Raw genomic sequence first — 12,677 nt, forward strand, 5'->3', positions numbered from 1 at the left:
AAGGTAAAGGGACCCCTGACCATTAGGTCCAGTTGTGACCGACTCTGGGGTTGCAGCACTCATCTCGTGTTATTGGTCGAGGGATCCGGCGTACAGCTTCCGGGTCATGTGGCCAGCATGACAAAGCCGCTTCTGGCAAACCAGAGCAGTACATGAAAAACATTATTTGAAGTAGGCAACAAATATGTCTCTTTTCAAACACTGTGTTAAGTAGATTAGCCTTTTTGTGGTGACTCCTCAGCTTTGGAATGCCCTCCCCAAGGAGGCTCGCCCAGGGACCCAATTACTACTATTTAGATACCAGGCAAAAACATTTTTATTCACCCAGGTTTTTAAGAACACCTAATGCAACCATTCTTTAACCTTAAGAGCAGAGATGGTGAAATCAATTTAAATTGGCTATTAAATGTTTTGATTTGTTGTTTTTTAATTTGTTGTGTTAGTTTATACTTTTTGATATTATAATAGTATTTATTTTAAATTGTACTATGCGTTTCTTTCTACTTTATTAGCTGCCCTGGAAACCTTAACCTGTGTCAAAGTGGTGGTGTGAGGGACGAGGGATACAGGGAAGTCCCTCCCATCTTAAGTTCCAGCCCATCCCCAAGCGCGGGAGAGAGTAAGGAGAGCTCTGCCTCCAGCGGAGAGTCAGGAAGTGGTGTCCGAGGCTCAGGCAAGGTTGTGGAGCCCAGGCTGCAGGTGGGACAGGAAGTTGGACGCACAGGGGGGAGGCCAATTCCCCCAACTCCCGAATTGCGACGCAAACGTAGGGGGAAGAGGTTGGGTCTGCCAAAGCTGTGGTGCTGGAAGAAAACGTGCCAATCGCCATTCGGGAGTTCAGACACCTCACCTTAAGGATGCATTTTTACTGCTCTGAACACTGTAAATAATCAGCACTTAATAAAAACCTTAAAAGACCATGCTGGAGTCGTTACTCTAGAGTAGCCATACCAGGCCCTCTGACAGCAACTCCCGAATCTTTTTTTTGGCTACTTTGGAGTGCAGCGATGAGCGCTCAAGAGGCTGAGCATTGGAGGCTGGAGGCCGAAACAGCGAAGCAGGAGCTGCAGAACCTCACAGCGCACGCACAGCAGCAATTGCATGCCGCTCAAGAGGAAGCGCGAGGGGCGCAGGAGGAGCTGAACAAGCTGGTGGACCAGGTGAGGACAAAAGAGGAGACTGAGAAACAGCTAAGGGTGATGGTTTTGGACCTACAGAAAAAGTTGGAAGAGGAGAAAGCCGCTAGAGGTGGGGGGGTGCCCCAGCCGCAGCTAGTCCAAGTGAGAAGGGGACAGAGCCTAGTCACCAAGTTTAGCGGCGACCCTAGGGAGTACCTAGGATTCGAGACAGAAATAAATTATGCGCTGGAATTGCATGCAGCAGAATTCCCAGATGACGCGCACAGAGTCTCCTTTATCATAGAGCATTTGACGGGGGCCGCCCGAGAATGGGTAAGACCGCTCATCGCGCAAAAAAATCCTTGCATGAAGAACGCAAAATTATTTCTAGAAGCTTTAAAAATAATGTACGCTAGTGACAGTGAAATGGAGGCCACTAAAGAGGAGCTTCATAACTTAACACAAGGAAAATCGACAGTTAGGGACTACTGGGCGAGATTCACCATGCTGGTGCACAAACTGGGGTGGGATCTGCAAAGTGAGCCAGTGAAATCAGCCTTCTACATGGGTTTGCACGCAGACGTTAAGGATGAGCTGGCAAGAGGTCCCAAACCGCGAACTATGGATGAGTTAAGCAAAGCGGCGCTAGCGGTGGGGGTGAGACAGGAATCCAGATGGAATGACAAACAAGCGACGCGCGCAGCAAAACCTTGGTTCCCACGCTCCCAGGACAGACCACATCACCAAACCCCACCCCAGGGCCCGCCCCCACACCCGCCCAGGCCAAGCCCAGAGCCGGAACCGATGGAGATCGGAGGAGCGCGCGCGCGGGCTTTTCAAACCCCGGCGGCGCCAAGACGCAAGGAGGGAAGAGGCGGGAATTGCTTTCTCTGCAACTCCCCCCGGCATCGCGTCAGAGACTGCCCTCATCGCAGAGAGTGGCAAGGAAAGGCGGGAACGGTTGTACCTTCCCCAGCTGACGCAGCACCACAGCAGGGAAACGAGACAGCCTGGCTGCAGGAGACAAGGGGGAGCGGCCAGGCACAGTCAGCAGACAACAGCCCCCGCCCGCCCACCCGCACAGAGAGGAGCACAGCCAGCCCACCCCTCCCAGAGCAGGAGTGGTTCTAGAAGTCACGCTCACGCTCCCAAATGGCTATCCCCTGACAGTCCTCGCCTTAATTGACAGTGGTGCCTCAGCCAACTTCTTCTCGAGAAACTTTGCGGAAGAGCACCAGATCCAACTTCTGCAGCTGGATTTTCCCCTGCACGTGGCCACCATTGACGGCAGAGAGCTGCTGGGAGGGGCCATCACGCATCAAACCCCCCCCATGAGAATGACGGCACTCAGGCACTCAGAGACACTGGCTTTCAACGTCACAACCATCTCAGACCCCCCCATCGTCTTGGGCATGAGCTGGCTGACGCGCCACGACCCCTCCATAAGTTGGCACCAGAGATGCATCACTTTTGGATCGGACTTTTGTCTGGAACATTGCATGCAGCACCAACCAGGGGAGGGGCCTCCGATAGCCACGGTGGCCACCATGCACGTCAAGGGGGGTGAGGCAATACCCAAGCCGTACTGGGACCTGCAGGAGGTCTTCAGCGAAGCGGAGTCCGACCACCTACCCCCACACAGGCCTTTTGACTGCCAGATCAACCTGGTGCCAGGGGCAACTATACCCCCAGCCAAGCTGTACGCCATGTCAGATCAGGAACTGGAGGATCTGCGCGCTTTCATCGACAAGAACCTCAAGCGGGGGTTCATCAGAGAAAGCAAGGCAGCAGGGGGCAGCCCGGTCTTCTGGGTGGACAAGAAAGACACGCAACAGCGCCGTCTGGTGGTGGATTTTAGACGGCTGAATTCGGTGACAGAGCCAGTGGCTTTCCCCATGCCCAGAGTGGATGATCTCCTGACAGCGGCACGCAGGGGCAAGATCTTCACCAAGCTCGACCTAAGAGGGGCGTACAACTTGATTAGGATCCGGGAGGGTGATGAATGGAAAACCACGATGTTCACGCCTCTGGGCTCTTTTGAATATCTGGTGATGCCCTTCGGGTTGCAAGGGGGCTCAGCATGCTTCCAGGCCTTCATGCACCACGTCCTGGGGTCCCTCCTCTTCAAGAACTGCTTGGTCTTTCTGGATGACATCCTTATCTACTCCAATGACCCAGTGCAGCATGTGAAGGATGTCAGGGAGGTGTTGCAGCGCCTGAAGGACAACCACCTGTATGTGAAGCTGGAGAAGTGCAAGTTTCACACCAAAGAAGTGGACTTCCTAGGCTACAAGCTGTCAGACAAGGGGCTGGCGATGGACAAGGACAAGGTGCAGGCCATCCTGGACTGGCACAGCCCCAGGACGCGCAAAGATGCCCAACGCCTACTAGGCTTCGCGAACTTCTACAGGAAGTTCATCAAGAACTTCTCTCGCGTCACGGCTCCTATCACCGACTGCCTGAGAGGCAAGCAGAAGTTCCGGTGGACACCAGAGGCGCAAGCAGCGTTCGAAAGCCTCAAGAGGGTATTCGCTTCAGACCAGCACCTGTTCCACGTGGTGCAGGATGCGCCCCTACGCCTGGAGACAGATGCTTCGGACAAGGCTCTGGGAGCGATTCTGTTGCAACTGGACGCCAACAGAGAGTGGAGACCCTGTGCCTTCTTCTCCAGGAAGCTGACCCAGCCGGAACGCAACTACACAGTGTTTGACAGGGAACTTCTCGCGATCCACGCTGCGTTCCAGCACTGGCGACACTTCCTGGTGGGCGCCAAGCACCCCATCCAGGTGTGCACAGACCACAAGAACCTGGAGTTCTGGAGAACTGCCAGGGTGCTCAACCAGCGGCAGATACGGTGGGCAGAGTTCTTCTCGAACTTCAACTTCTCCATCCACTACATCCCGGGAGAGCAGAATGTCAGGGCGGATGCCCTCTCCCGCAAGCCAGAGTACATGGAGGAGGAGTTGCCACCGGCACCCAGGCATATTTTCCCCCCATCAGCATGGTCCTGCGGAGCAGCAGTGGTGAGCGAGGCAGAACTCACAGCACTGACAGCAGCTGATGAATTTGCCACCCGCATCTTCAGAGAACTGAGAGGGGGGGGGAGCAGGCCAAAGACTTTGAGGAAAGGAGGGGTTTGCTTTTTTACAAGGGAGCCCTGTACCTGCCAACCAAACAGCTGAGAGGTAAGGCCCTCAAGCAGATGCACGACAACCCAACGGCGGGTCATTTTGGAAGGGACAAAACCACTCACCTAGTCATGAGACACTTCTGGTGGCCAGGGGTGCGGGAGGATGTTCGGGATTATGTAAGGGGATGTGACACCTGCCAGCGAGCAAAGGTGGTCAGAGCGCCACCAGCAGGTTTGCTGGAGCCCTTAGCCACACCGCACAGGCCGTGGGAAGTAGTGTCCATGGACTTCATCACAGACCTGCCGTCGTCCAGGGGCAAGACCGCAGTGTTGGTGGTGGTGGACCTCATGTCCAAAATGTGCCATTTTATACCGTGTGCCAGGGCGGTCTCGGCAGAAGAGACGGCCAAACTGTTTGTTGACCACGTATTCAGACTGCATGGATTGCCTTTAAGGGTTATTTCGGATCGTGGCCGCCAATTTGTTTCCAGGTTCTGGCGGCGGCTCATGAACCTCCTGCAGGTGGAGGTCAGCTTGTCGACGGCTAGGCACCCGCAAACCAATGGACAGGCGGAGCGGGTCAACGCCATTCTGCAGCAGTACCTGAGATGTTACGTCAGCCAGAGGCAAACGGACTGGGTGGATCGCCTGCCACTGGCAGAATTTGCCTACAACAATGCGGTGCACGTCTCCACAGGGGTGTCGCCCTTTAAGGCCAACTACGGGCGCGACCTCAGATCTTTCCCGGAGAGGGAGGGGGAGGAGGAGGAAGAGGGCCCACAGGCAGAGGATTGGGCAGAGGACCTGGAGACGGTGCACCAGCAGCTCCGAGAACACTTGGAGAGGGCCAAGGAAGCGTACAAGAAGGGGGCAGATCGCCACAGGCGACCGGGAGAGGTCATCAGGGTGGGGGACAAGGTTTGGTTATCCTCGGAAGGTCTTCCCACCAGGGGGCGATGCAAGAAGTTAGCACCCAGGAGGCTGGGCCCCTTCACGGTCACGCAACAGGTCAACCCGGTAGCCTTCAGGCTAGCACTGCCGGAGGACATGTGAGTGCACCCAGTGTTTCATAGATCGCTGCTGTCGCCGTACAGGGAAAGTACCAGGTTCAGGGACAGCGATCAGCCTCCAGAGGGAGGGGGGGAGACGGGAGACGCCCGACAGCTCAATGAGGCAACTGAGATTTTAGACTCAAGGAGAGGGGTGAGAGGACTGGAGTACCTGATAGCATGGGAGGACACTCCGCCGTCCCACAATGAGTGGATACCGGCCACAGAAGTACCTGAGGAATTTTTAGTGGAAGAGTTCCACGCCCTGTTCCCCCACAGGCCCAAGCCCTGGCACATGGAAAGGGAGGGAGAGGGGGAGGGGCAGGAGGAAGGGATAGCAGGCAGCAGCTCTCCATGGAGATGGGAAGCGGAATTTGAGGACACGGAAGAAGAGGTGTGGGTTTCACCGAGGTCAACGACGTCAGAGGCAGGAGAGGACTGGCAGAACATTTTTACTCCCACCAGCTCTGACGCCACTGACTTCTTGGGATTCCCGTCTTCTCAGGGGGAAGGAGAAAGATCGCAGGATTGGGGGGAAATTTTTACACCCACAGGCTCGGATGCCACAGACTTCTTGGGGTTTCACTCGTCCCCAGCAAGCGGAGAGCCACTAGGAAGGGGGGGAGAGGAGCCTGGGAGGGGGATGGATGTGAGGGACGAAGGATACAGGGAAGTCCCTCCCATCTTAAGTTCCAGCCCATCCCCAAGCGCGGGAGAGAGTAAGGAGAGCTCTGCCTCCAGCGGAGAGTCAGGAAGTGGTGTCCGAGGCTCAGGCAAGGTTGTGGAGCCCAGGCCGCAGGTGGGACAGGAAGTTGGACGCACAGGGGGGAGGCCAATTCCCCCAACTCCCGAATTGCGACGCAAACGTAGGGGGAAGAGGTTGGGTCTGCCAAAGCTGTGGTGCTGGAAGAAAACGCGCCAATCGCCATTCGGGAGTTCAGACACCTCACCTTAAGGATGCATTTTTACTGCTCTGAACACTGTAAATAATCAGCACTTAATAAAAACCTTAAAAGACCATGCTGGAGTCGTTACTCTAGAGTAGCCATACCAGGCCCTCTGACAGGTGGGGTATAAATCATGTGAAGTAAGTAAATACATTTCAGTCAGCCCTGCTGCTATCAGTGCAGGGACCGTGATGGGTACAAAACCTAAGTTCCTTATCTTTTAATGCCTGTTTTGTTGTGGGTTTTTTGACCAGCACCTATGATTTAAGCATACACTCAACAACCAAAAAGTTGTGGAGGAGCCCCTATGGACATACTGCACACCCATGCCAATAATCCACATCCTCCAACAGTTCTCTAGCAGGAGCAGATGCAAGCAGGCACCTGCCCCACCAGGACCTTCAAGTTACTGTCACAAAGTTCACCTCCTTTCTTGTAAGAGCTGTTTGACAGTAGAAAGGACTCCCACCAGAGGTGGTGGACTCTTCCTTGCAGGTTTTTAAGCAGAGGTTGGATGGCCACCTGTCATGGATGCTTTAGGTGAGTTTCCTGCATTGCTGGGGGTTGGACTAGATGACCCTCGGGGGTCCCTTGCAATTCTATGATTCTATACTGTGGCAACAGCTGCCTGCCTCGTCAGGCTCCAGCATCGCTCCTCCTCCTGGCCTATTTCTCAATATTCTGTAACCACAACCGCAAAAGAGCCGTTTAAGTTCGAAGGCTCCGCCCTGACGTTCTCCAAGGGCGCGCGGCGGGGGCGAGAGAAGCGAGGCACCTGCGCGCTCGCGCGCCTCCCCACGAGCCAATCCCAGCGCGGCAGGGTCGTTGTCGCCCCCTCCCTGCGCGCGCTCCTTCTCCCGCACAAAACGCCGCCACTCACCGATGGTTCAACCTCATTCCTGGCCGGCCAGCGCCCGGAGCTGGGGGCGGGGCGGGGATGTGGCGAGACCCCCGCAATCCGGCTTCGCCTCTGGTCCGCCGCGTCGCTTCCTTAAATGGCGACGGCTCGAGGGAGAGGAGGACGCGGAGGCGGCGCAGATCCGCCGACAGACCCCATGAGAGGGCTGTGAGGTAGGTAAGGAAGAGCGAGACAGGCGCCGGCGCACCAAGAAGCACCAACAGCCGGCTGGAAGGATGGACCCGAGTGTCACGCAAAAGCGGCTATCGCGAGATTTCGCGGCTCCCGTCGCCTGTATGCCGCTCGCTCTTTGAGCATAGCGAGAAGAGCGGCGAGCTCACCCAGCATCACCTCAGCTTTCCCGGGGGCGGGGCCCAAGTGCAGCGCCTAATGCAGTATCGCGGGACTTCCCTAAAGGGGAGAGGAGGAAATGCCTCTCAATTTCTCGAGCTAATAGAAGTCTGCGCCGAGATATCGCGAGAATCTCCCTCAAGGGAGAAGCAGACATAGATGTGCACAAATAGACGTGTACTGAGGAGATTGCTTCTGGGTTAACTTCGAACTACTTTTTGTAAGCCTCCTGTGGCAGAAGTGACAGGGGCGCCAACTTGAACGGAATACTGTATTGTGGGAGCCCAGGTAAGTCCCGCCTCACATAATGGATCACATGACATAATGCATGCTCACCATTTGAATAGCAATGCTCATCAACTTTGCGGTGCCCCGGCCCCCTCAAATAGTTTTTGGCGGGGACCAAAGCCCCTATGGTGACAGATGTCCGTTAGCATTCAGAACTTTAGCATTGCACCTGGGATCATGTAGGGGTGTACGCGCGTGAGAGTCCCAAAGTTGTCCGGAAATTCATGCTACAGTATTTCGAATCCGGGCCTCACTGAATTCGACATTGAGCCGTTATGAATGCAGTTTAAAACGCAATACGCACCGGATTTCCGAGCGCTTTCATACTGGCTGGGAGGAAGCGGCGAGCGTGATCTGCGGCGCTCACCTTCCTTGGGTTTCCTTGCATTGTTTTTCGAAAGGAACCGGGGAATTCGCGATTCCCCAGGAGCAGCTGGAGTTCTACTCTTACCTTTCTTGCCTCTATGGGCCGCTGTAGAAAAACCGGAGGCTCTCGCGATGTTTTAGGGGAGCCGTCGCGGAAAAGGCGAGGGCGGCTGGCCCGGCTTCGAGTAGGTTGAAGGGACCGGTTGGCCCATTTCCCGTGAGGCGAGTCCGCGGGCTGCCGAAGCGTCTTCCGCTTTCGTTACCTACGTCACCCTCGGTGCAGCTAGACTTTGCGAGGACGGCCGAGGTCAGGAACCACAGTAAGAAACACCCTCTGAGGCCGGGAACTGCAGCCCTGCCCCCCCCTGCAGAGCCCTCTGTAGCTCCCGCTCCTCAGCTGCATGCAAACCCCGTTAGCACGGAGTGCCTTGCCCCCGAGGCAGGTCCCAGGGGGACACGTGTACGACCCTCTAAAAACTGCTTTTCGATAAAACCCGGGCTAATTAAACACCTTTTATTTTTATTTATTCAGTTTGTATATCGCCCTTTAGGGACGCGGGGGGCGCTGTGGTCTAAACCACAGAGCCTAGGGCTTGCCGATCAGAAGGTTGGCGGTTCGAATCCCCACAAGGGGTGAGCATCCCTTGCTTGGTCCTTGCTCCTGCCAACCTAGCAGTTCGAAGGCACCTCAAAATGCAAGTAGATAAATAGGTACCGAAGTGGCTTGGTCGTGCTGGCCACATGACCTGGAAGCTGTACACCGGCTCCCTTGGCCAGTAAAGCGAGATGAGCGCCGCAACCCCAGAGTCGGTCACAACTGGACCTAATGGTCAGGGGTCCCTTTACCTTTACCTAGGGTTGAAAGGCCAGCTGGCTAGCCCCCAGCTGGATCGTCTCCTTCCAGCTGTGCCGCTGTGAAGATCCATCGACCTCTGGCTCCAACATAAATCAGTGACCCAAGCCTCCCAGACTTGGGCACACTATACTCAGCAGTGTAAACCACACAAACAGAAGAGGCTGAGGCTTGTGAATACAATACATACTATGGATTTATTAAGCATAAATCAAGACAAAGAAACATGTCATCTCTCCTTGGCATCTCCTCCGAGAGAGAGTCTAAAGCAGGGGGCCACATACGGCCCCTCAGGCTATTTTATGCAGCCCCCAGTGCGGTGCGGCTGCCGATTTCTGACCTGGAAAAGCGACGGAAATAGCTTGTGCGCACGCGCAAGCGTCATTTCCGGTGTACTTTTGGGTCAGAGGAGGATTCTGCACATGTGCACAGGCTATTTCCGGCGCTTTCCGGGTCGGGAGTGTGCCAGAAATAGCGTATGCGCATGGGTGCGCATAGCCGTGTGCTCCCGCGCCCCCGCGTGCACTCTCCCACCCTCTAGCCCACCCACTATTAACTGTAAAGGAGATGAATTTATCTGACTCCATCCATACCAAGATGCAGCTCTCTCACCAAAGTTGTACAGAATTATCGATTGTATTGTTTAATATTTCTTTTAATACATCAGTGGCCATGTGATGATTTTAGTTTTATTATTTTATATTTTAATAATATAATATTTTATATTTTAATAAATATTGTGGGGGGCCAGACTATATTTTGAAAAAAAAATGAGCGAATTCATATGCCCCACAAATAACCCAGAGATGTATTTTAAATAAAAGGACACATTCTACTCATGTAAAAACACCAGGCAGGCCCCACAAATAACCCAGAGATGCATCTTAAATAAAAGGACGCATTCTATTCATGTAAAAACGCACTGATTCCCGGACCATCCGGGGGCCGGATTTAGAAGACAATTGGGCCACATCCGGCCCCCGGGCCTTAGTTTGGGGACCCCTGATGAAAATGTTCTAAGTTTTGTACCAAATTTGTATATATTTTACTGAATTACATTGTATACATTGCAGCAGCCTTTGGCTATAAGCAATAAACTTGATACCGATACTGATACCGTGACACATAATAATCCCATGTCTTCAACTAAAGGTGGAATGGAAAATCCCAACACTATTTGTGTCTTTAAAAGCATTACTGACTTGGAAACCCTCATTGGATCCCATTTGAAGGAAATGTCCTTTATTCCGGGGGTTGTTCTTGACATACTGATCATGATTTGTTGGAATGAAGCAAAGCACAATGTAAAATTGGGGTAGTGGTTTGTTTTTCCCTGGCACTAGCAGGAAGCAGCAAATCAGCCCATCCCAGCAAATCATTACTGTTTACTGTATTGTGCAAACTGGGCCACAATTTGCTTTTTCAAAGTAATTACTGAACCACACATCAAAGGAAGCAGGAAAGGATTACCAATGGGTACAACTAAAAAGTACATCAAAAGAAGTGTTTCACATTCACATTTAATAAAAAAATTATTAGCATTTTTACATACGATTCAGAAAAGACATAAAAAGAAAGAAAAACCCACAAAAAATAAGAACAAAGAACAAAACTCATAAGGACTTCCCTTCTTCTCCTTCGCTGGTTTCTTTTGTTTTCTACCCCTTCTACGTATTCTAAATTACCTAATTCTACTCTTCTTACACTTTATCTCCTACTTTCTCTTACACTGCTGAATTTATTCAAGTCCTGCTAATCTGTTCACCTGTTTATACTGATTTTTAAAATACCTTACAAACATTTTCCAATCCCTTTTGTATTTTTTATTCACATTTTCACTTTTAGGCTTGCTTATGAGGCTCCAATCCTGTAGTCACTTGCTGGAAGTAAGCTCCATTGAACTCTAGGAATTATGTCTGAGTAGATATGTATGATTGTGCTGAAATTTGCATAGTGTTTTACTAATTCTGTTATTCATTTCTCGTAGGAAGAAAATGAAACTTTTTTCAGAATCACACAAAACAGTTTTTGTAGTGGATCACTGCCCTTATATGGCAGAATCTTGCAGACAACATGTTGACTTTGATATGTTAATGAAGAATCGGACCCAAGGAATCATACCTCTTGCACCTATATCACGATCGCTATGGACCTGTTCAGTGGAATCATCCATGGAATATTGTAGAATAATGTTTGATATATTCCCCTTTAAAAAACTAGTAAGTGACAGGTAAAATTATATTTTGTATTTAAGGGAGTCTACACTAATAGTGCATCATAACTATGTTTACTCTTGAGTTCTGTAGGATTTGCACTTTAGTGGTCATGATTGCAGTGTAGTGCTTCTTGAAATTTGCAATCTTGATCTTTGGCCGCCTTATTCAGTTGCACAATTTGTTTTTGGTCTTTTGATTTTAGTATTGTGTAAAGTACAATTGTGCCTGCATTTACATTGGTGCCTAAGACAAAATTGATGAAACTGAAGATAGTGGGAGATACAGAAGAGATGATGAATAAGTTTGCAAAGGTATGGAAGTAACCATATTTTGTAAAGAATTGGTAGCCATGGTGAGCTCAACCCATTCCATAGCCATGGGAACATTGTGTTAGTAGAAACTAACACGTTCATTTTATTTTCTAAAAATCACTGAAGAGAAATCTGTTTTTTTGAATTTGGTACTTGCTACCACATTTTTCTTCACACTTAAGAAATACAGTTAGTTACAACTTTCAGTAATGGTTGACATGCAATTCACTGCACATCCTGTGCATACCTTGGAGATATTGCAGGTTTGGTTCCAGACCACTGTGATAAAGTGACTATTTAATGCAATAAAGTGTGTCTTACATTTTTTGTTTCCCAGTGATTGAAGTTATGTTTACAATATACTGTAGTCTCTTAAGCCCAGCCACCCTGGCTGCAGGGGTGGGAGAGGAAAAACCAGCCACTTTCACTCCCATGGCCAGAAGTGGGGTGGCTTCCCTCCCTTGGAAGCAGCCAGGGTGCCTGCAGCTGCACCCACGTCCTTGTGGGGAGCAGTATCTGTGAAGCACAATAAAGCAATGCACGATAAATCGAGGTATGCCTGTACTCAGAATTGTTCGACTGTGTTCAATGAGGCATCCTGCCCTGTTAGTCCCTTTTATTATTTTTTAATGCTCATATTGTGCTCATATTTTAATAACATGATGTGGTAAGGTGATTTACCAAAATTACATAAAACATAATAAAAAAACATGGAATTACTAAAATTAATTTCATACACTAACATAAATAAAAATGAAATGAAATCAGAATGAATAAAAGAATTCAGAAAAAAACATTGCTGTACTCAAGTTCCAGGCTGGGAGACATTAGTATTGTATAAGGTTGGAGAAGAAAAGAGAGGGGAGAGGGGTAGTGGGGTGGCAAAACATATTCTTTTATTTAATATATGAGGGGGGTTTTGTGTCACCATCACTTGGGTAGGTTTTTCCCCCTATTCGCTTATTACAGGCATAGACAAACTCTGCCCTCCAGATGTTTTGGGACTACAATTCCCATCATTCCTGACCACTGGGTCCTGTTAGCTAGGGATGATGGGAGTTGTAGTCCCAAAACATCTGGAGGGCCAAGTTTCCCTATGCCTGGCTTATTATTTCTTGGTAGTGAGAGAGGTGGGGGGGCAGGGTGTGAT

General features: G+C 51.0%; 2 protein-coding genes across 10 annotated transcripts in view; one reads left to right on the forward strand and one right to left on the reverse strand.

The window, feature by feature from the left end:
- FGFR1OP2 (FGFR1 oncogene partner 2) overlaps positions 1 to 8,252 on the reverse strand; it is a 20,668-nt gene extending 12,416 nt beyond the window's left edge. For 2 of the 3 annotated variants that reach the window (XM_035127293.3, XM_035127292.3), the window contains exon 1: positions 7,125 to 7,393. The gene's annotated coding sequence lies outside the window, so the exon portion shown is untranslated. Of the gene's footprint in view, positions 1 to 7,124; positions 7,394 to 8,085 lie in introns of those variants that run through there. The other variant, XM_088676801.1, reaches the window with a different exon arrangement.
- The window catches only part of INTS13 (integrator complex subunit 13), a 26,709-nt gene continuing 21,213 nt past the window's right edge, over positions 7,182 to 12,677 (forward strand). For 2 of the 7 annotated variants that reach the window (XM_035127290.3, XM_088676799.1), the window contains exons 1-2: positions 7,540 to 7,781; positions 10,988 to 11,219. In XM_035127290.3, the coding sequence (XP_034983181.1) occupies positions 10,995 to 11,219 (225 nt within the window). In that variant the 5' untranslated portion in view covers positions 7,540 to 7,781; positions 10,988 to 10,994. Of the gene's footprint in view, positions 7,316 to 7,539; positions 7,782 to 8,286; positions 8,468 to 10,987; positions 11,220 to 12,677 lie in introns of those variants that run through there. The other 5 variants (XM_035127288.3, XM_088676797.1, XM_035127289.3 and 2 more) reach the window with 3 other exon arrangements.

The sequence above is a fragment of the Zootoca vivipara genome, chromosome 9, assembly GCF_965207765.1.
Source record: "Zootoca vivipara chromosome 9, rZooViv2.hap1.1, whole genome shotgun sequence".
NCBI classification, from domain to species: domain Eukaryota; kingdom Metazoa; phylum Chordata; class Lepidosauria; order Squamata; family Lacertidae; genus Zootoca; species Zootoca vivipara.